General features: G+C 39.2%; 1 protein-coding gene across 1 annotated transcript in view; it reads right to left on the reverse strand.

Moving 5' to 3' along the window:
* Positions 1-11,581: 11,581 nt before the first annotated feature.
* Positions 11,582-22,894, reverse strand: part of LOC136877674 (protein Skeletor, isoforms D/E-like) — a 152,170-nt gene continuing 140,857 nt past the window's right edge. The window contains exons 13-15 of the mRNA XM_068228700.1: positions 22,508-22,701; positions 18,426-18,653; positions 11,582-15,319 (exon numbers count right to left, since the gene is read on the reverse strand). Of these exons, the coding sequence (XP_068084801.1) occupies positions 12,353-15,319; positions 18,426-18,653; positions 22,508-22,701 (3,389 nt within the window). The 3' untranslated portion in view covers positions 11,582-12,352. The remainder of the gene's footprint in view (positions 15,320-18,425; positions 18,654-22,507; positions 22,702-22,894) is intronic.

Consider the following 22,894-nt stretch of genomic DNA (forward strand, 5'->3'; position numbering starts at 1 on the left):
CTACACCCCGTACTCCCCTATATCCAATGTTCTGGGCATTGATGATCTTCTTCCAGACTTGTCTAAACCAAATGACGTTCAGAAAATCTGGGATGAAGCCAAGAAGAAGTTGTCATTATCCTATGAGAAAGGCAGGGTTAAGTATAACAAGGGTAGAAAGTCACCTAGGCTGAAGGTTGGAGATCAAGTTTTTGTCAAGACCTATCCCGTCAGCAAGGCTATTAACAAGTTTTCAGCCAAACTTGCTCCTCGGTATCATGGTCCCTGTACTATTTTACAGTTTTTATCTCTGGTGTCTGTACTGGTGAGTGACCCCATCGCCAAGAGGATTAGACGGGTTCATTTGTCCCAGTTAAAAACAGGTTAACGCACGTTTGGACTTGCGGATGAGAGCTACCTTTCAGTGAGCAAATTTGATAGGTCTCCGTGGGTTATTATGTAATTATTCTGGTCTAGTGTGAAGTTTATCATGTAATTTTTTTTTCTTCCTTTTCTCATGTACTGTATTTATTTTGAGGAGTTTGGTATTGCTTATTGTACTTCTTTTCCTGTCAACCATGGTTGCTTAGTTGGGTGCGAATTTTTACCACTTGTTAAAGCTTTGGTACCTTATCTGCTGCGTTCACGCCTCCGGTGATTCTTGGCATGACCATGTAGTACCTTCTAGCGTGTACTTGTTCTAAATATTGTATTTTGAAAAGGTAATTGTGGTTTGCGAGAAGCGTGTGTATTTTCTCTTGCTCTATTGGTACCCAATTTCTTAATTGTTAATATCTAACTACTCTTTGGGTCTGGGTGCAGGTCACTCCGTCTATCATAATTCGATTATATCCTGATCTTTTACGTTTGCAAAATTTTGACCATAAATTTATTTATCGGCTCTTGTACTGCTGTTGCCTTGGTTTGGTACTCATTTGGAAAGATCTAGGCAATTTCTGCTCTGTGCGTTGTTGTTAATCCGGTAGGAAAGCTGTTTGTCTCCTAACCCCTATTTATCTTGCCCTGCTCTAGTTTTTGGTCCTAGTTCTTGTTATCTGATTCCTTGCGGGTAATATTTCGGTTATCTATTCCTATTGTGGTTTTGTTAGGTGTGCATTTGTTGAAACGAGTTATCTTTTGGTTATTTTGTTGGTGTAAATTGACTAGGATCTGGATATCCCCGGTATTAGGTCCTGTTGGGTATGTTTTGTTTTGCCTGTGGGTATTGGCAATGGCGGAACTCTGTCGTACGGAATTGGTGGTGGTTAGCTGTTTGTCTTTTCGGCATGGACTTCACAGTCTTCACTGTTTTCTGTCTCCAACTTCTGGCGACACATTTCCCTTGGTTGCGAGTGCTCTGATGTCCTTCTCTGGGGCATTTCTGTTATCTGTTGTGAGTTCCCGGTTCACTGAGGTATCTATTCCTAATCATTCTTGTACCGATGATTTTCTGGTGAGAAAAATCCTGCCCCGGCTAACCTAATTTGGTAGATTTTTCTTTGGGTTTCCTTCCTGGTAGTGGCAGTTAACTAGGTGGTTTCTTTACAAAAAACAATATAAATATGAGTCTCCACCTTATCAATACAAAATTAATTTACATTAAGCTGGTAAATATAGTCAAGACTAGTTTCGACCCCTAGGGGGTCATCTTCAGTTGACATGCATTAAAAATGTATTTTTTACAAAAACATCACATGTAATGGTAAAAGCTTAAATTAATTTGAACCGATCATAAATGTTGGTATGTCTGGTACATTTGGGCTATTGTATGTGTCAATTTTGAGTTTTTAGCACACAGTGTGAAGGTAGTTGATTAACTAGTGTGCATCATCCATGAAGTCACATGTTATTCTTTATGCTACTACCATCCAATTTTTTTGGGTTATACAATGTGGAATATACATACATTTGTGCAAATCAACAGTGGCAAGTTTAACAATATACATTTAAAGTTGGTTCATAAATTACACAAATTGGCTATTGATTAGTCATATGAAAATGTAGGACATTGGTTTGAACACTTTTGACTGAAATATCAATGTAACACCTTACTGGCATATATCTTAGATGCTAAAATCAGTTTATAAAGCCTGTTATTCTTGATTGAGTCTTGGAATAGGGTTAAAATTTTTTTTAATAAAAACTATTTGCTTAGTATAGGCATTAAATAATGCTGTTAAAATGTACATATAACTAAAACAGTGGTATATGTATGCCATATATGCCTGGTTAAAAACACATTGCATTAATGTTATTGATAGATGGTGCTACATGTACATTGTTTTGGAATAAATAGGGTTGACGAATTTTTCACAACAGTCTTAGATATAGTGTTCCGATAAAATGGGTCCGTAAAAATATTTATATGTAAAAAACGGTTAGGTAAGTATTTGAATAATCCGCTTGCAGATCAGGTAATACTTAGTTATATATCTGGAGATATTTTAGGCAGCTACTAATGTTGGAGTTATTAGAAATCTTGAATATATTAATGGAGCATGTTTTTCCATCCGTATGTCGTGATGTTTTAAGTTGGTGACATTTGTCAGAACGTGTTGAAATTATGCGTCCTGATGCACGTTGATTTTATCATGGAAGCGTATATGTATGATAAATATATAAATATATGTATGATGGTAGGATTGGTTGTATGTATTGAAAGGTGAAAGGTGTTTTGTGGAGATAACTATCTTGGTTTCCTAGGTTATTGTTTTCCTTGTGTATTGAAAATTGTGTCCTTGGCCATATATTTTAGTTGGCATGATACCTTAAAAGTAATGTAATTTGGTTTTTGGGTATGGATTGTTTAAATAATTATCATATTCTGTTCCTGTGCCATACCGTAATCTTAAGTCATGTTAATCTAGTTTAAGGTTAGGTTAAGTACTTTCCGGTTGGATCTTGTGATTGTGTTTTACGCTCACCAATGTTGTTTTCTCTCTTCCCTTCCCTTTCTGGGCGTTTTTCCTTTTTTGGGGTAGTCGTTACCATCCAAACCAAAGGGTGGAAACCAAATGAAGGCGTTTCTTATCCAACGTAAGTCCTATGAAATTACAAATTTGACAAACATGTAGTGATTTAAGTCTAGGTATGTGATCGGGTGCAGTTAAGACCTAGAAGGTCTAATGTTCTAAAAGCAAATAGTTATGAACTTTACCTTAAGGTGTGTATGTACCACAAGGTAGCATAACCTCCGATCAGATGACGCATACGAAACTTGTGGAAGTTAATAGTTCACATTAAAGTTTAGCAAGAAATCTAGAGAATAAGTGTTCCCTGTGATCTGGACCATTAATAATTTGCCTGCGACTTGTGTGTTGCACAGTTTGGTGCATGGAACTTCATTATAACTGAAAGTGGCTAGACATTTGGTGTCGTCTAAGTGAACTGTACTGTTTCTTTAATTTAAATCACATGTGTTTGGGTTCCTTGTGACTGTTGGACTCGTTCTGCTGGTGGTGCATAAACTGAGGCTGGCGATTGGTGGTCATTTTCACATTCGGACTATTCTACCAAAAACTTTGTTTGCTTCGAGACCACCGCCTTATGATGGTTAACATGTGCTGGACATGTCAAGTTTCGGGGAGGGAGACTGTTACCTGCGTAACAATTTTTCCCTCTCGGTAAATGTTTTTGAACTAGCCACATGGCTGTGGAAAAACTGTGTTCTTAAAAGTGGTTCGCCGCTTCGTTATTTCTTCTTTTCAAAACTTATTGCTGGAAACTTCGCCGCTGAAAAGGTTATTGGTTGTCCAGCCGTCCGTATGCACGTCCTGTCTGTGCCTGACTGTATTCTCCTGCACTCTAGTGGCGTAGGTATGTACTACCTCGCGAACTACGTTACCACTCAGGCGCTTACCCTCTGTGCACATGTGATCGTTGGGGCCGTGCACTGCGGAATCTCGGGAAGACGCCATTGCTGTTTGGTGAGGAGGAAGAGATGGACGTGTGTGGCTTCTCTCTCCCTAGCGAGATGATTTCTCCAAAAATGTTCGAGCCTGGTTAAGGTTACATACGTAGGGCTTTTGCCCTGGTGAAAACTGCTTGTTGTTTTGGTTTAATATTCCTCGCCTGGATTTTGTATGTTATGTTTTTCTTCAAAAATACGTAAGTAGAATATACTACCGAAGCCGTCCTCACAACTTCATCTGGATGAAACTGTAAGTGTTGTTACAACTAATCTTTTACTGTTTTATTGTGAAAGACCTGAAAATTTCCCTGTGTGAAGAAAGTGTGTGCGACACGATGTACTTGCGTCATCTAAAAAAAAACTAAGTCTTGCCTTGTGGAATTTCAAATTTTTGGCCTGTTAATTGGAACTTATAGCATGTGTAATAACGTCTGTTAAATTGGGACTTGCGTACTATGTGAAAGAATGTTTTGGATTCTTCGAAATCGTAATTGGGAAACCTAGTGTTTATTAATGGCTTTTCTAGGCCTAAAAGTTTTGTGGTAAAAGGCTATTATTTAACTGGAATAATTTAACAAGCGAGTCGCTTCAGGGATGTGGGTTTTACGTGTACATTCTGTCCCGGTTCCTTTTCTTTCTTGCTTCTCTGGTTAAATTTATTTAAATTAATGTAATTCTTCTTTTTGGGTTTTTGGGTTATTTTCTGCGTCCGTTTTCTTTTGTCCTTTGTAAGTTTTTGCCTATTGTTGTTTGCGGCCTGTGATTGGCCCCTTCCTTCCCTTGACCCATTGTTGGTCGTTGCCATGGGAATGCTAAGGTTGTTGATGTTGTTGTGATGGTATTGATGACTGGGGTTTGATGTGCCTGTTACGAATTCTGCCTTGTGCGCGGATTACCTTGGTCCATTTTATTTTTCTTTGAGATTTTAATTTTTCTTTCTGCTCATTTTTCCTCCCGGTGTCTCGGAGCTTATTTTTATTATTATTATTATTATTATTATTATTATTATTATTATTATTTTTATTTCGTGAAAAGTGCACGTAATACCTACCCATCCTTGCAGGGGGTCGTTTGACACATCCTAAAAAGGGGTTTTCAGTATCAATATTAAAAACTGTTTCTGTCAAGGTTGTTTCTCACGGTTGAAAGGATGTTAAAAAAAAAAAAACTTTGATACTGTACAAAGAAAACTTTTGGATGTAAGAAAACTTATGAGTTGATGAGGTGTTTCATTAATCTACATTATCTTACTAAGTCCTTTAGAACTGAATAATTATTTTCTTTATAAACGGTCGACCGTAGGGTTTTGGTTTGAGTTTAAAATTTTTAATTTTTAATTTTATTTTTTCCAGCGAGGATTTTCTTTCTATTTGTTAATTACTTAATTATGCTGATTAAATACCTTTGGTTCCCCAAGGTGTTGGTGTTTTCCTTTAAAAGGGGTGATAATTTGATATGCCCAGGTGTATTTTATCCGCTCCTTTGGGGGCCCTGTTTTATTTTCTAATGGTAAGTGCCTTTTTTCCTTTTATTTGTCTTTGTCTAGCACGTTTCCACGTATCTGAACCGTGCCTTTGGTACATGGTCAGACCCTTGGTGCTGTCACTTGGGGTAATTATGCCTTTAATTGCTCTAAGTGTAACACAATCAATCAATCAATCAATCAATCAATCAATCAATCAATCAATCAATCAATCAATCAATCAATCAATCAATACTGATCTGCATTTAGGGCAGTTGCCCAGGTGGCAGATTCCCAATCTGTTGTTTTCCTAGTCTTTTCAAAGAAATTTGGAAATATATTGAACATCTCCTATGGTAAGTTATTCCAGTTCCTAACTCCCCTTCCTATAAACGAATATTTGCCCCAATTTCTCTTGAATTCCAACTCTATCTTCATATTGTGATCTTTCCTACTTTTAAAGACACCGCTCAAACTTATTCATCTACTAATGTCATTCCATGCCATCTCTCCGCTGACAGCTTGGAACATACCACTTATAATACCAATATAAATGGTCTGTTATTGGATATTACAAATTTTCCAGCTAACTCATTCCTGGTTGCCAGCGTTTCGCCCCGGTGTGCTAGGCTGGGCTCATCAGTTGGTAAATATATGATATAATTGTTTATAGGGAAATATATAACATTGAGGATTGTTCAGAATTACAAAGGGACCTTGAAAGTATCCAACAGTGGGTAGAAGAAAATAATATGAAGGTTAATGGAGGCAAATCAACTGTTACAACTTTTACAAACAGGAGCTTTAAAACTGAATTTGAATATACTTTGGATGAGGTAGTTATCCCAAAAGATGGCAAGTGCAAATACTTAGGTGTGAGATTTGAAAGTAATTTGCACTGGAAGGGTCATGTTGATGACATTGTTGGGAAAGCATACAGATCGTTTCGTGTCATAATGAGGCTACTTAAAGGATGCAACAAAGAATTAAAAGAAAAAAGTTACTTAAGTATGGTTCGTCCATTATTGGAATATGCAAACAGTGTTTGGGATCCTCACCAAGAATACCTAATAAAAGAAATAGATAGTGTTCAGAGGAAAGCAGCAAGATTTGTAACAGGGGATTTCAGGAGAAACAGTAGTGTATCAGAAATGTTAGAGGAACTTAGGTGGGAAACTTTAAGTAAGAGAAGGGAGAAAACTAGACTTATAGGATTATATAGAGCCTATACAGGAGAAGAAGCATGGGGAGATATACATGAGAGGCTTCAGTTGGAAAATAATTATATTGGCAGAACTGACCACAAGTATAAAATTAGAAGGAATTTTAGCAGAAGCAACTGGGGTAAATTTTCATTCATTGGGAAGGGCGTGAAGGAGTGGAACAGTTTACCAGGGGTAGTGTTTGATCCTTTTCCAAAATCTGTACAGGTATTCAAGAAAAGAATAAACAGCAACAGGGAAAATAAATGAAATGTTAAGGGGCATTCAACCAGAGCAGGCATTGTAAATAAAAAATGTGTGTTTAAAAAAAAATTAATTCCATCCCCTGGTCCATGGAGTTTGGACAGCCAAAGGGGACTGCCTGTAGGGGTGAAGTACAGTGGGGACTTCGAGGGCCCTGGGACCGCTACGGTAGCTGTGAAGGCCCTTCAGGAACTCTGAAAAGTGGTGGCAAAAGGGGGCTCTGGTTAAGACGCAGCAGGTTGTTATGCTACTTAGGTTCCAAAATGGGTTAAAAAAAAAAAGTAAATAAATGCAATGTAAATTTTAATCTTATACCAGTTGCATAGTATTATTTGAAGTAATTCCACATACTGTATATGAGTTGACTATGTTTGTAAGTACAGGAGATATTATAAGTAGTATTTTGTAAACAATATACATTTATTAAGGATGATCTGTTTGTTTAATAGAAAAAAATTGTTAGCATAAATTGTATATTATTGTATTCTAGAAAATTTTGTTTTTTCTTCTCTTGTTAATTTAAAATTTAGTGCTTGACAATAATGTATTTTAGTTTACCATTTGCCACCGAGGTAGACACCTCATTTGCAAATAAAGAGATTTTGATTTGATTTAAATATGAAGACCATCCGGAAAGTGGTACCTGTTTGTGCAATAAAGACACAGGAGTAAATATTAACAAATATACACATTTTTATTGGAAATAGCATACTTTACACTACTTCTCCACATAATCTCCAAGCAAATTTAGGCATTTGTCATAATGTGGGACAAGATTTTGTATTCCAGAGTCATAGTCTTCCGCCGCCAGTGTATTGAGATACGTAGTCACGGCTCGTTTAAGTTCTTCATTGCTGTCAAATCTTTCTCCCGCCAGAAAGTCTTTAAGCTTCGTAAAGAGATGAAAATCCGAAGGGGTCAAGTCCGGGCTATACGGGGGATGGTCAAAGGTTTTCCACTTGAATTGCTGCAAAAGTTGTTGTGTTATCACAGCTGCATGAGGCCTGGCATTGTCATGAAGGAGAATGATGCCTGTAGACAATAGACTTTGCCGTCGATTTTGTATTGCCCGCCGTAATTTATTTAATGTTTCACAATATGCCTTAGCATTAATTGTGTCTCCACGGGCCATAAAATCAATGAGCAATACAGCTCGGCGATCCCAAGAAACGGTTGCCATGAGTTTCCTGGTGGACAGAACTGTCTTGAATTTCTTTGGTTTCATTGGTGAATGAGCATGATGCCACTCCCTTGACTGTCGTTTACTCTCAGGTGATGCATAACAAACCCATGTTTTGTCCCCAGTAATGATGCGAGTCAGAAAAGAGTCTCCTTCGTCGGAATAACGCCCCAGAAATGTCAGTGCTGCAGCCATACGCTTGGTTTTGTGCTCCTCTGTAAGCATGTGAGGGACCCACCTTGCACAGATTTTTGAATAATGCAGATGGTCTTTGACAATTTCATGAACAATTGTTTGAGACACATTAGGAAATTATTCACAGAGTTAATCAATTGTGACGCGCCAATCGTTCCTCACGCATTCGTCTACTGCGCTCAGCAGTTGTTCTGTAATGACAGATGGCCTCCCTGAACGCTCCTCGTCGTGTGTATTCCCCCTCCCCAGCTTGAAATTGTGACACCAGTGCCGAACAGACGACTCGTCCCTCACATTGTCTCCATACACCTCCATTAATTGGCAATGAATATCACAAGGTCGAACGTTTCGTGCATTAAGAAATGTTATCACGGCCTTCACTTCACAACTGGCGGGGTTCTCAATTTGTTTAAACATTTTAAACGATCACAGACACAACACAGGCAATGCCAATGTCACGCAACCTTGCACAGAGCAGGTAGACAAGCCACCGACGCGATCTGACCTTGCCCAGCGGCTACCCGAGTCGTCAGCGCTTCATGCGGCGCTAACGGGTACTACTTTCTGGATGGCCCTCGTAGCACACCTACCAAGATGCATGGCTAGTGCATACCGTGGAGGCCACTGTGTAGGCTAATTGTAGCCACCGGCAGTGCCAATGCACTATGAGAGACTTTGTCTCATTACCAAAACCTGATGCCTCCTTGGCCATCAGATGATATCGATGTTGATTTCCATAGGGAATCTGAAATTTTGTTCTGAATGAGTAAATATATAATACCAATATAAATGGTCCGTTACTGGACATTATAAACTTTCCAGCTAACTCATTCCTGGTTGCCAGCATTTTGCCCCCGTGTGCTAAGCTGGGCTCATCAGTTGGTACTTAGCACACCTACCAAGACACATGGGATGCATCCCCATAAGGAACTTTCACCCCATCAACACAGTAATTAAAACTGAGAGGTCTTTTCCTATTTGTGAAACTCACAACCTGACTTTTAACCCCATTTATCATCATACCATTGCCTATTGTCCATCTCTCTACATTATCGAGGTCATTTTGCAGTTGCTCACAATCTTGTAACTTATTTATTACTCTACACAGAATAACATCATCTGCAAAAAGTCTTATCTCTGATTCCAGTTCTTTTCTTGTATCATTTGTATATATAAAGAAACATAAAGGTTCAATAATACAGCCTTGAGGAATTCCCCTCTTAATTATTACAGCGTCAGATAAAGCTTCGCCTAGTCTAATTCTCTGAGATCTGTTTCCTAGAAATATAGCTACCCATTCAGTCACTCTCTTGTCTAGTCCAATTTCACTAATTTTTTCCAGTAGTCTCCCATGATCTACACTATCAAATGCTTTAGACAGGTCAATCGCTATACAGTCCATTTGACCTCCTGAATCCAAGATATCTGCTATATCTTGCTGGAATCCTACAGGTTGAGCTTCAGTGAAAGAACCTTTCTTAAACCCGAACTGTGTTCTATCGAACCAGTTATTAATTTCACGAACATGTCTAATATAATCAGAAGGAATGCTTTCCCAAAGCTTACGTGATATCATCCACATGAGAATCCATTGCCAAGAATCTGCTGTATTTCGACGCGTTAACATGTCCCTTATACCTTATGAAATTTATTACTTGCAGCTTTACCACAGTCAAACTCATCATGCCATTTATATGTAGATTTCTCATTTCTTCCCTAAGTCCAGAAACTTTCATTTTCGTTGCAACTCCTTTCAACATTTCAGTAAACTCAAATAATAATACTGAATCCTTGTACTTACTTTAAGTATAGTAACTTGATCAATAACAGACAGCAACTGGTCTAATGTTGTAGCCCAAACAATATAGTGGTCATGCGTGTCTGTTGGCATCAATTCTGGCTACACATTGATGAGGTGCTCTACCATATCTTATTCTGTGCTCGTTGGCTGGCATAGACGATGTTGCCAATATGGTGATGGGAAGAAATCTTGGCTTCAGCGAGTGAATTCATGAGTCGCCATCTGTATGTTATTCTGTGCTCTTTGACAATCATCTTCAGCAATGCTTCAGACACGTTTTGACAGTTTTGTTGTATTTTCCTTTTAAAGGAGAGGCAACAACATGTATCTGGTGTGAATTTCAGCTGTTGAAACCGTCTCATGTTTTTCACAATCACTGTGAATGACAGGCAGAATAGGGATTTTATATATATATGATGTTTTGTTTATCCAATAGCTCATGTTTTCAGTTTGTATTTTACTTTTTTTTAATTATGATGTATTGTTTGTCTCTTTCTCTTATTTTTATGCTTCAGATTTATTTTCTTTTGTTTATTGAGCTTTGCTTTCTCTATGTTTTATTAATTTAGGTATCTTTTATTATATAATAGAATTTTTATATCGCTTATATTTTCCTGTTATTAACATGGTTAAGTGTAAGAGAGGGCCATGAGCCCTGACTTTGCCACGTTTAAAGACACAAATGAATGGAAGAACGAATGAAGGTAGTAAATGACTAGGAACACAGGGCAAACACAAAGGGGGAAAAGGAACTAAGTATTGTAAAGAAAGAAACAAGTATGTGTATAATTCTTTTTTTATTTTATTTTTTACAAGTTGCTTTACGTCACACCGACACAGATAGGTCATATGGCAACGATGGGACAGGAAAGGGCTAGGAGTGCAAATGAGATGGCCATGGCCTTAATTAAGGTACAGCCCCAGCATTTGCCTGGTGTGAAAATGGGAAACCACGGAAAACCATCTTCAAGGTTGCCGACAGTGGGGTTGGAACCCACTGTCTCCCGAATACTAGATACTGACCGCACTTAAGCGACTGCAGCTATTGAGCTCGGTATGAGTATAAATCAAGCGATATATAGAAAGATAGAAACATTGAAAGGAACATACAGTAAGTACAGTATATGAGCAGGCTTCAATATGTATTGGGGGTCCATCTTCACCTGCCCTCTTGATGAAGCTGGGAAGTAAAAACAAAATTCTTCAAGGGCTGAGAAGGAATGGATGTAGAAAAACTGGCATTTTTGACAAGAGAACCAATCTCGTTGCAGAGGGCAGTGTATGAAGATGTGGACACTGTCTTAGTCCTTTAGCGTTTTCTTTCTATTTCTCTGTCCTCCCACACAGACCTTACTTGCGTTTATCCTGTTATGGCTTACTTTTGATGATCCCATCTTCCTATACATGTCTTGATTTGCACTTATTTCCTTCCATTATCCAAACATATTTTCTCCTTTCTCCAAGATATCAATAGGAGATATTTGGATCTACTTGTGAATAATTAAGTTTCCAATGGGTTTAAGAAGCCTGTTACCAGTGCTTGTCCAAGGCAATAAATGTTGAAACAGTTATATAATCAACACTTTATTTGTTATCTATGTACAAAAATATATTCACATAACAAACCAACATTTCATTTATACAAAATGTACATGCATGAAGGATCTCTAAATCTGATTTTAGGAAATAATAAATATTGCTTAACATGTTGTAAGGTCCATCCATTGTAATAGTGCAATGCAGTTGCTCATTACTTAGAGCATATAAATGATGTGATGAAGAATTTCACAGGGTGATCCTTGTGATTTGATGCCAAAAAGCATGATCTTAATTTCATATATCCTACATCTGTTTTGAGAATCAGAGTGGCATGAATGTAATTGAATATTGCTCATGAATCTAATGTATGAATGGATATATAAAAAGATAGCATACAACTTTGAAATACGGTCCAGTTTAGAGCAGTTTTGAGTCATTGCTGGATATCACAAGCAGGTGAGATGTGAGGAGGTGTTAATAAATACAAAATAATAATATTTACAATGTGATATGAACAATTCTACAATGAGTATCATTTCGGGCCCTGGTGGATGAACTGCCTTCCCACCTTAGTTCAGAAAATTATGTTGAGTTAGTATTTGTACTTGAAGACAGTCTTTTTAACTGTTATACAATTTTGTGGATGTGTAATCATCAATATGAATCCCAAAATTTGGAATTCCAGTGTTCTTTGAATTCTGCCAAACAGTCAAGTATTTGTTGTTTTCAAACTGAGGAATTAATATTAAAATTGTCAACATTTTCTGAATTCTATTTCTAGTGAGCCTTTAATTTGATGTGCACATTCAAAGTGAAATGATTAATAGAGGGTGAGCAATGTTGCAGTACTAGAGAGAAGCAGACAAAGAGCTGAAATAGGACTTGCTACTCCGTTGTCGAGCATCGTATGGTTTGAAGAATGCATATCATGGTGATTATGATGACTATGATCATGATCATCATGACCAGGTTCATGATGAGGAGATGGTGAACGTTTCTCCCTTACTGAGCGGTATTTAGTCTGACTGTCCTCCTCTGTTAAAACTCGCTTTATGTTAACTGGATCTATAAATTCAATTTCATCTAGACTTTCTTTCCGATCAGCATCACTTTGATGTATTACAGCCTTATGCTTATCTTTTGTGCTAAAGCCTTTAACTTTAGATCTTTTGATTGGGTGAACAAGTTCTTTGACTTCTGAGCCTGCAGGTACAAGGTCATCCCTTCCAACCAGTGACAGTTGAGTGTGGTGGACTGAAGACCTGAGAGGTTGAGGAAACTGCGGTGGTATAGTCTGAGCATGCTGTTTATTGTGATTTTGGAGTTGAGGAATACTTTCCGGTCGTACTACACTTGGCACTGGAGGTGGTACTTCTCCACGATAGGGTCCGAACTGTGGGGTACCTTTAATGAGGTCAGCTGTGCCTGAAGGGCTTTGGAAACTTGTACTACCCATTGATGGATCAGAAATTGAGGATGCTAAACTGACATCTACCACAGGCTTTCCATCGTAGGTGATTACTGCTCCAGGTGGAATTTGAGCTTCGACATTTGGTGGGTTACCTTGTTGCTCATCAAGACTGTAATCTGCTGGTGGAAGGTAATAAGTATCCATTCTTTCTGCAGCCATTGGTGTTTCGTCTTGAGCATCATCTGCAATTTGCTTGTGGCGGAATGAAGGAGATCCAGCTCTTATAGGAACACGGAAGGCAGGGGGAACATTGTCAGAATATGCTGGCCTTCGAACTGCACCTGGTCTTGGTCTTGCAAGTGGCTGACCTGGTACTCTTGAAGTCTGTATACTATTTCTGTGGTTCAGACTTGCTGCTGGAGGAATCAGGCCTTCAGCAATAACACCAGACTTCTTATTGGCTAGTTTTGATCCATTCTGCTGACCTACGATCCTATCGGGTGGAGATGGGATGAACATAGGTTCAAATGATTCAGGTTGTTGACCTTCAAATGGATTGTCTTTTCTTTCTTCCTTTTCTGTACCTTCTTTTGTTAGTTCGGCAATAATTTCCCTTTCCATATCTTCAAGTGCTTTCAATTCATGAGTCGCATTTTCTACATCAGATTCTGGCTCACTTTCTACAGATGATCTGTCCTGTGCAGCGAAAGTTTTTGGGACTATAGGTTTGAATCCTCCTTCAACTACAACTGATTCAGGATGGAATCCTGTGTTCACTGCGATGGGCATGTTCAGCCTTGATGGTTCTTCACTTGTGCTAACAAGTGGTGCAGGAGACACAAGACCAGACTTGTTTGTCAGTTCAGATTTCTTTGTTTCACTGTATTTAATTTCTGGTTCTGATGTTGTGGAAATAAATCTGGTTTGTAATCTGTCATGATTTAGTCTTTGGGGTGGCAGCGAGTACTGCATGTTTTTGAAAGTTGAAGCATACTGTTGCTGGGTTGGTATCATTGCTGGAGTAGTGCGCATGCCCACTGTTGTCATAGGGCGGTGGTATGGAGCTGGACTTACCATTGTTCTGTGAGGAGGGCCCATGTGAGTTACTCTAAAGAAAGGTTTCTTTGATGTCATAACATAGGTAGAAGGAACGGGTGTTGACATGTAAGTATGGCGAAACATTGTTGACGCTGTGACCGGTCTGTGCATGTGTGTGTAGCCTCGATGGGGAATTGGACGTCGGAATGAATATCCCTGAGGACGCATGAACATCATTTGAGAATGAGCTGAGTATGGACCAGGTCTTCCATTTGGCATTACATAACCGTGTGGTGCTAATCCATGTGGACGGTGAGATAATGGCCTTTTGTATGCTAAAACTGGTGGATTCATGATGGTTGTCTGCACTTCTGAGTTTGACTTCAGTACATCACTTTCTGTCATGTTTTTATCTGGTGTTTCTTGCATTCCATTATCAGTTTCCTTAGGGTCATTATCTGTATCAAGAGACTGGCTCGGGACTGGACTGTCTGACAGTAGCTTGACATCATTAGGCTCTGTGTTCTGCGGGAGAACAGAATGTGGTGTCGTGGCGTGGATAACTGGTGTCCTCATTGGATCTGCTGAACTTAGTACATTATTAAATTGTTGTTGACTTGTGTCAGCCTGTGAATACTGTGTAGGTTGGCTACTTGGAGTGACTATCAAGTCGGAAGGTTGCTCGTGGCCGAGAGATGATGGTGTGGTTGCTTGTAGGAGTTCAGCCTGTGGTTGCTCTTGAGAACCATCCTGAGAGTGTGAGGATGAAAGTGGAAGTTCAGGATCTTTATGGAGGGGAGGGGATGGTTTGAAAGGAATGCTATCACTTGTGTTATAATTGTTTTGAGAAATTAAAAATGTTTCTTTTTCCTTATATGTTTCTGATTTTGGTTCTGTGTTATCTGAGAGTGGTATATACTGCACTAATGTAGAAGGGTATTGCTGTAACTCAGAGGGTGGAACTAATAGATCTGAATTATCTTTATATTCTTCTTTGGTGTTTTCATTGGATTCTGGATTGCTAATGAGAGAAAATGAGAAATCTTGCTGAAAGTTTTCCTGTGTGTTAGAAGGAAGCTTTTGGAAGTCTTTAAAAATATTTTCCTTTACATCTTGACTATTACCCTTATCTCCAGTATAAAAGACACCATTAGGTTTTACTCGTGTTGATACTCTTATACTGGGTCTCGACTGAAGTTCTTCATCCTCTCCGTCTTCATCTTCGTGAGCATTCTGACCTGCAGGGAGACGTGCCGCAACTGGCTCACTGGCTCCGTCTGAACTGTCACAGCTGTCGTGAACATTTATCTTCCAACCCAGGTATCGATGTGTGTAGCACTGCAAACAGCAGACAATATGATGGTTTCAGGAAACTAATTATACATGCATAAAGTAGAAGAATACAGCAGGAAAAAGCATTTTACCAGAGGGTGAAGAACGTTATCTGAAAGAAGGAAGCACCAAAGAAGGGTAAAGAGATTACTGTATATATATTGTACGATGTATTATTGTTCTGTACTGACTGAACTTACAATCCATTATTAGAACACAAGCTGCATCAAAATTCTACCAATCCGTTCATCAACTACTTTGGGATGGCTCATTTCTCCAAGCTCACATTGTACAGAACATATATTATATCAGTTCTGGACTGAAAGCAGCAACATTGACTAGACCAGCAAAGAGTCTTCATTCTTGCCCAAAAAGACAACGAGAGACAAAAAAAAGGAATGAAAATATCTGGCAACAACTTAGATTGGACAAGAGTCTGTCAGAAACCTTAGATGGTAAAGACATACGAAAAGGATGGCACCAGTAAGGACCAATTAGGAATGTTATTGGTAAGAGGCCCAGAGGAAGACCTTGTGATGGTTGTGAAAATAAAAATTTTCAAGGACCTTGCAAAGTGTGATGTAAATTGGAAGAAAAACATAGAATATTATCTGTGGATGGACATGGTGAACTGGAAAAGGCCTGTAAACACCCGCACCTGACTCGCTGGAGTGGAGAATTGATGATGATGATGACTGGCTTATGCTGCAGAGACTAACTGCTTGATGGAAAGACTGGAGAGTAAAATCCACAATAGTGATATGAAATTCTTAAGAAGTATGACAGGAAAGACATGAAGAAATGTTACTTCCATTCAGACTGAAAAGAAGAGTTAGTGTAAGATGCTATGAATTCCAGAACGACATGTTGTTAGAGGTTTCTGTGAATTCTTGCCGGAGAAGAAACTGCCTGCTTCACTACTGCGGTTAATAAACTCTATCAACAGCATTCTGATTTGTACTGTTGAATATGATTTTGGCTTTTCTTACATGATTTTCACACCAATAAAAGCTTCTATACAAATGAAGATTGTGAGTACACTGATGTTCATCAATATGCTTGCACATCCTATGAGTATTTCACAACTCTTACCGTGTCATTTCCTGTTCTCATCTAGCAACAGACATGAACAGTAAGGAACAATCTCATGAAGACAGCAACACTAGTGTAATGAGCACAATTTGGAAGCAATTGTGAAAAATTAAGGCAATTTAAAACATTTTGGCTTTTGCAATAATGTTAAACATTTTATTTCCATTTCATATATACAAAGGTCGATCAAATACAAATGGGACTTTTGTTCCTGAACATCAACAGTTTGTTTGAACATGTCCTCGGACAGTCCCGGCACTGAAAGCCATACGCCATTTCAACAGTTGGTAGGACTAGCCCCGCGCTTCTGCTACGCTTAGGCGGGACTGTTAGGAGTGGGGAGAGCATGCTGTTAGATATTTCCCGCTGTTTTGTCAGTAACATTCACAATGTCAGAACAACAGGTGCACCCCACCACTGCGCAACACATAATTATAAAATTTCTTGCTCGTGAAGGAGTTACAGTGGTGGAAATTTGGCGTAGATTGATTGCACAGTTTGGTGATCAAACATTGTCAAGGATGCGTGTGTTTGCTTGACATAAAATGTTCAAGGAAGGATGAGAACGTGTGGAAAATCAGCAACACGATCGCCGTCCGTAGACCAGCATTACAGCATTACATTCATGCAGTTAAAGACATTATTGACGATGATCGATGGGCAAGAGTATTGGAAATTGCAGAACAAGTCGGAATCAGTTATGGGAGCTGTCAAGCAATCATCACAAACGACCTACAGTTCTGTAAAGTGTTTTTCAGATGGGTCGCTCACCTTTTGACTGAAAATTTGAAGTTGAGACATTTGGACGTCTGTCATAGGCTTACAGCAAGATTTGCATTTTAGAGTCGGATTGTCACCTGCGACAAAACGTGGGTCCACCGCTACTCTCCCAAATCCAAACAAGCCAGTAAGGAGTGGCGGAGGAAAGGGAAGACAGCACCAGTGAAAGCCAAGACTCAACCGTCAGCTGGCAAGGTTCTTGCAACTCTTTATTGCGATTGGTGAGGCATTTTGCTGATTGACCTTTTGTATGAGTGACGCACAATCAGTGCTGCTTACTACTAGGATCTGTTGAACAAAGCGAGGGTTGCATATCGCCGCAAAAGACGAGACCAACTGATTCGACAGGTCATGCTTCTACGCGACAATGAGTGGCCCCATACTGCAGCTCTAACTGTCTCCAAGCTAAAAGCAAATGCACTGGACTACACTTGATCATCCTCCTTACAGCCCGGACTTATCGCCCTGCGATTTCCATTTGTTTGGACCGCTTAAAGAAGCTCTAGGAGGGCAACGATTTGAAGATGACGAGAGTGTGGAAGACTTCTTGTGCAAATGGCTGGTGATGCAACCCTGTTCTTTTTACGATGAGGGCATCAAAAAGCTGCCCGGGCGCTGGGACAAATGCATTTCCAAAGCAAGAAACTATGTGGAAAAATCAATTGTAATTGGCTTGTGTTTTTCAATAAATTAATTTAAATAAAAAATAAAATCCCATTTATTTTTGATCCCCCCTTGTATATAAAATATCTATTTGTAAAATATAAAAGGACAAGAGCTTCAAAGGCCTGATTCAATTTTCTTGTGTTTTGAAACAAGATGGTAGAGTTGCAGTAAACTTATGTTTAGAGAAGAGCCATGGTTATCACTAGAGATGGGAATTATAGGCACGAATAGGTTAGAATGCAAAGTGTTTGAACAAGGTGCAAGTATCATTGAGCCGCTCACCACCTACGTAAGATGAGTTACATAAATTTTAGGGGTTCTGATAGTTCAGATCGCTAATATTCATGCAAATCTAATTGCAGGACTGTCATGCGAGTAGAAAACATTTGCGCCTTGTTCAAACATTTTGCATTCTAACCTATTCATGCCTATAATTCCCATCTCTAGTTATCACAGTATCAGTTTCTCCCTTGCAGCATATATAATGATTTGTTAGTTATCAACACATCTAATGTAACACAATTTTATGCTGTCTATAATGTAAGAGATGAAGTAGAGAGAGGGTTAAGTTTACCTGATAGTACACTGTGTCAGGCGTATTTTCATCTGGAGTCCACTGTACAAGGCCAGCCTCGCCTTCATCACATTCAAGGGTTAGAGTTCGTTGGTAGGCACCAAATGAAGCAAATTCATCTGCAGGTGGCTGGTCAGGATTGGGAGTCCAGTTGCATAGTCGACCAGTTCCAGTCGGATATACTTCTCCTCGTCGGTTCTGCTGCACTCCGGCAAAAACTCGTACGTTCTGTCATTAAAATTAAATGTGCATATTAGAATCATGATCACTTATATACTAAAGTAATTTTCTTAGAGCAGGCCATCCCAACTTAAATGTGAAGGTTGCTCCATGTTTGCTCAGGGCTTATCTCCACTACTGTCTATCACTGCAGCTGTGGTGATGTAAGAACATTAGCGCTGGGTTGCTGGCCTCGCATTTTTAACTGACATTACAAACATTTAAAGCGATTTGTTGATTAGTGCTGCGTGAGACAGACGGAAGTTTCATTTTTCGAAAAAGAAAGATTTTGAAGAATTCCTGTATGTATTCTCTGACTGTAACACTGACAGATACTGTGAAGCCCTTAAATAATTTGACAATGGTTTAGAAATACTGAAGACATGTCACCTGAATTAAACATTTTTATGATACATTTCTGTTAATTTTGAGTAAGCTCTAATGGATCATTAAGCATGTACAGGGTGTAGTGTATGAGTCCCGTGCTCACCCGCACATGCACTACCTCTACGTGAGCATAAGGCAGTAGCAATCAATGAGACATTGACGTTTCAAGCGGACAGTGTATGTCAGCATGGGTAGATGTAAGGATATGACAAAGTAGCAGAAGGGGCAATCGTGTTTGGCTGTGCCTATGTCTGGATGGTGCATGAAGTTGCTGGATTTGTTGGTTTTCACAGCAGATTGTTTAACGTGTCTACAAGCAGTGGTGTACTACAGATGGTCACAAAACATGACATCAGAATTGTGTTGATAAACTTAACCATAATAGGTATTTTATTAGATCCTGTACTGACTTGTCTAAATCTATTAAAAAACTATTTAAAATGTTAGGTCCACCTTGTGAATATACTTTTAATGATTGAGAATTATTCTATCATACATGTTTCAGGAACAATATGCATTCCCTTCATCAGTGAAGTCAACTTATTTGTTCTACCATACATGTTCCTGAAACGTGTATGATAGAATAAATAATTTTTAATCATTAAAAGTGTATTGACAAGGTGGAGCCAACATAAACTATTTTAAATAGTTTCTTTAATAGAGTCAGAATTGTGGTTGGAAAAAGATCGTGACTGAGAGGGACCGGAGATGCCTTTCATGGCTTGTGAATCAAAAAATCATTTCCAAACCTGTCAGGAATTGCTGCAGTCAGTCAATGAAGGTCCATCTCAACCTGTTAGCAAGAGAGAGCATTGTGATGCAAACTGTATGCAATCGACATTTGGAGTCAGTCACCTTGCAAGAGGCCATTGCTCACACAGGTACATAAAGCTGCGTGTCTTCAACGGGCTAGAAATCATCAGATGTGGACAGTAGCTGACTGGTGGAACATAATATGGTCTGACGAATCACCTTTTTTTCCTGTATTCCAATGGTGCACATTATCGATTGCACCGAAGGCCAAATGAAGCATTTTATCCTCGATGTGGGTAAGATCAGGTTTGGGTTTTTTTTTTTTTGTATCATGGATTGGGCCCACTCACTGAGGTGAACACTAATATGAACCAGTATGTTTATTTAAACATTCTGGAGGATCAGGGGTTGCCTTTCAGGCAACACCTGCATGATGTGTATGCTATGGATACCCTGATTTTTCAAGATGACAGCAGCAAAGTTCATTGAGCTGGATGCATATTGTGACTGGTTTTATGAACACTCCCCCACCCCATTACATCTCAATTGGCTTGCAAAATCACCTGACTTAAACACCATTGAAAATCTGTGGGACATATTGGAACAGCGGGTAAAACGCCAACATCAGCATCCCTGCAATTTGGTGGAATTGCATGACCAAATCCTCTGTCAGCGGCTTAACTTGGATGAGACGTACCTGCACGACCTGGACTCACTTCCTAATCAAATCCAGGTGGTTATCAATTCCAGAGGCAAAGTTACACAGTATTAAATGTAATGATTTCTCCAGGGGTGACTGATATTTTGTCCGGTGAGCTTACCTAATAGGTATGATAGGAAAACTAAGGAAAAACAGATTGAGAAATGAAGATATTAGAAAAGAAGTTGGAATAGAAAACCTAAATGAGAGAATTGACAGGAATAATCTAAGATGATCTGGACATGTAAAGAGGATGGATGAGTAAAGAATATCAAAACAGATGATGGAGATGAAGTTCAAGGGAAAGAAAGCAGGAGGAAGACCTAGAACAAGGTGGATGGATCCAATAACGAGGAGTGCAAAAGAAGAATCCTGGACTGGGATGAAATGGTGGAAGGAGAGGGGAAGGTTGAGAAGGGCCATAAATGCCTTGACCTGGTAGGAGCTGGATGAGGGGAAAGGATGATGATGATGATGAGGAGGAGATATTGCATTATTCCAGGCAGCCTCCTAGCATTTTATAAGAATTTGGAACAAAAAGAATTTCTGTGTATGCAAATTAGTTACTTTTTTTTGCTCTACACAACTTTGCGAACAAATATTCTCAGCCATGAACCTGAATAAGCGTAGAACTCATGTTTGTCTGATGTTGTGTGGAAGCAGGGTTATGCTTTCAATCTGTTCAAATAATTTTCCCTGACATCACTAAGTTGGTGAAATTGCAGAAATTTTAGTTGTCCTATATGCAGAGGAAGAGGGCAGTTTTCTTTTGTTACATTGTGTTAGTAATTCTTAAATTATTTTTTTATCTCATAAAATGTGCCATTCTTGCACTTCACTCTCCTCTTGTCTGTCTCCCATTCACTTGCTGTTTCTCTCCTTCAGGGTTCACTCTCAGCCCTGGGCAAGCACAGCGGCTACCCAACTGAAATGACCTGTCTTAGAGTATCAAAAGATGAGATGTAATGAGCTATGTTTTATACCAAGCGTCAATCACAATGAAAGCCAGTTAGCAAAGATTTGAACTCTATTTCAACATACTCGGTCCACAGTTAGAAACATTTCATAGGTAGACAACTGTCTCGCTTCATATTCAATAAAATACCAGGTCTATTTGCAGTTCACTTCAGTGACTGAGGTGTGAGCAATGCTAGTAACACCTTTCCTTATATAGCCTGTGATGAATGCCTGGTTTGTATAAGGCTTGCTGATGGGACAGCCAAGAGGTGGCAGCACTGCCTGATTGTTTTTTGTAGCAACAGCTCAGAATATGGTCAGTCTGACAAGGAGAGGCCATCTGCATCCAACCCATTTCAATGAGGTTCAGTGTACTTGTGGGGGGACACTCAACAGTAAGTCTTGTATAAGGGTTACGCTTTGGTTTTCGAGAAAAATGAGGTCAAATGTCATGACACAGGATTGGCTTCAGATGAAGTGGAGGTGATAGAACACTAAAAGGTGAACACATTTTACTTAAACACGTCAGGTCCGCAACCTCATAATTTCTGAAAAATTGATGTTCACACAGTTACTGCTGGATCTCTCTCTATGTTAATTTGAGGTAGAAAATAAAGTCAAAACTCAGAAGTGCGGGCAACCATCATGAATCCATGTGCCGTCTTCAACATTAGAATTCCTCACAGATGCACAGGTTGCCTATAAGGAGTCAGCTTGAAAGACATGCACCAGGCCTCTTCAGAGGCCACACGCCATTATTATTATTTCACAGTCATGGACAAGGCCGATATAAAAACATGGTTATGTTGTCATTTTTATACATCTTCTCAAATACAGTACGTATAGTGTATCTTTGAATTGAATAACTTTCCTGGGTCAGTGAGGAAGGCAATGGGAAACCACGTCACTTCTCATTTCCCTAATACGTCTCTTCTCTAATGCCTCGGCTACCTGTCATAGCTGGTGGTGGAGATGTTAGGGATCCAACAAGCCTTCAGGCATATATTCAAGAGAGAGTAGGTAATGCAGGCAGGTGAACCTGAGCTAGCACTTGAAATATACTTACAGCTCTTTCCTCTGGGGTCTTGTACTCATATCCTCCAATGGGGTCATCAGTAATGTAGAAGGGATGATACCTGGCTGGAGTCTCAGGATCAAGACCTCCTTCCACAACAAAGGTGTAAGTCTTTCCTCTTACAACATTGATCTCCGGAATCAATAAGCCATTTATGTACCATGATATTCCCCATCCTACATGACCTGTAGAGAAAAAAGTATAACAGTATTAGAGCTTTCATATATTAAGTGATCTTTTCCTCTTAATATATCTAGAAAGTTATTGGAAAGGATTAGTGAGAATAATGAATTGACAATGAAAGTTCTACCATTGTGGCTTGATGGTCCCATTACGGTTATTAAACTCCCTTGTATTATACCTTTAAGTCAGACAACC

Source organism: Anabrus simplex, chromosome 7 (genome assembly GCF_040414725.1).
Source record: "Anabrus simplex isolate iqAnaSimp1 chromosome 7, ASM4041472v1, whole genome shotgun sequence".
NCBI lineage: Eukaryota > Metazoa > Arthropoda > Insecta > Orthoptera > Tettigoniidae > Anabrus > Anabrus simplex.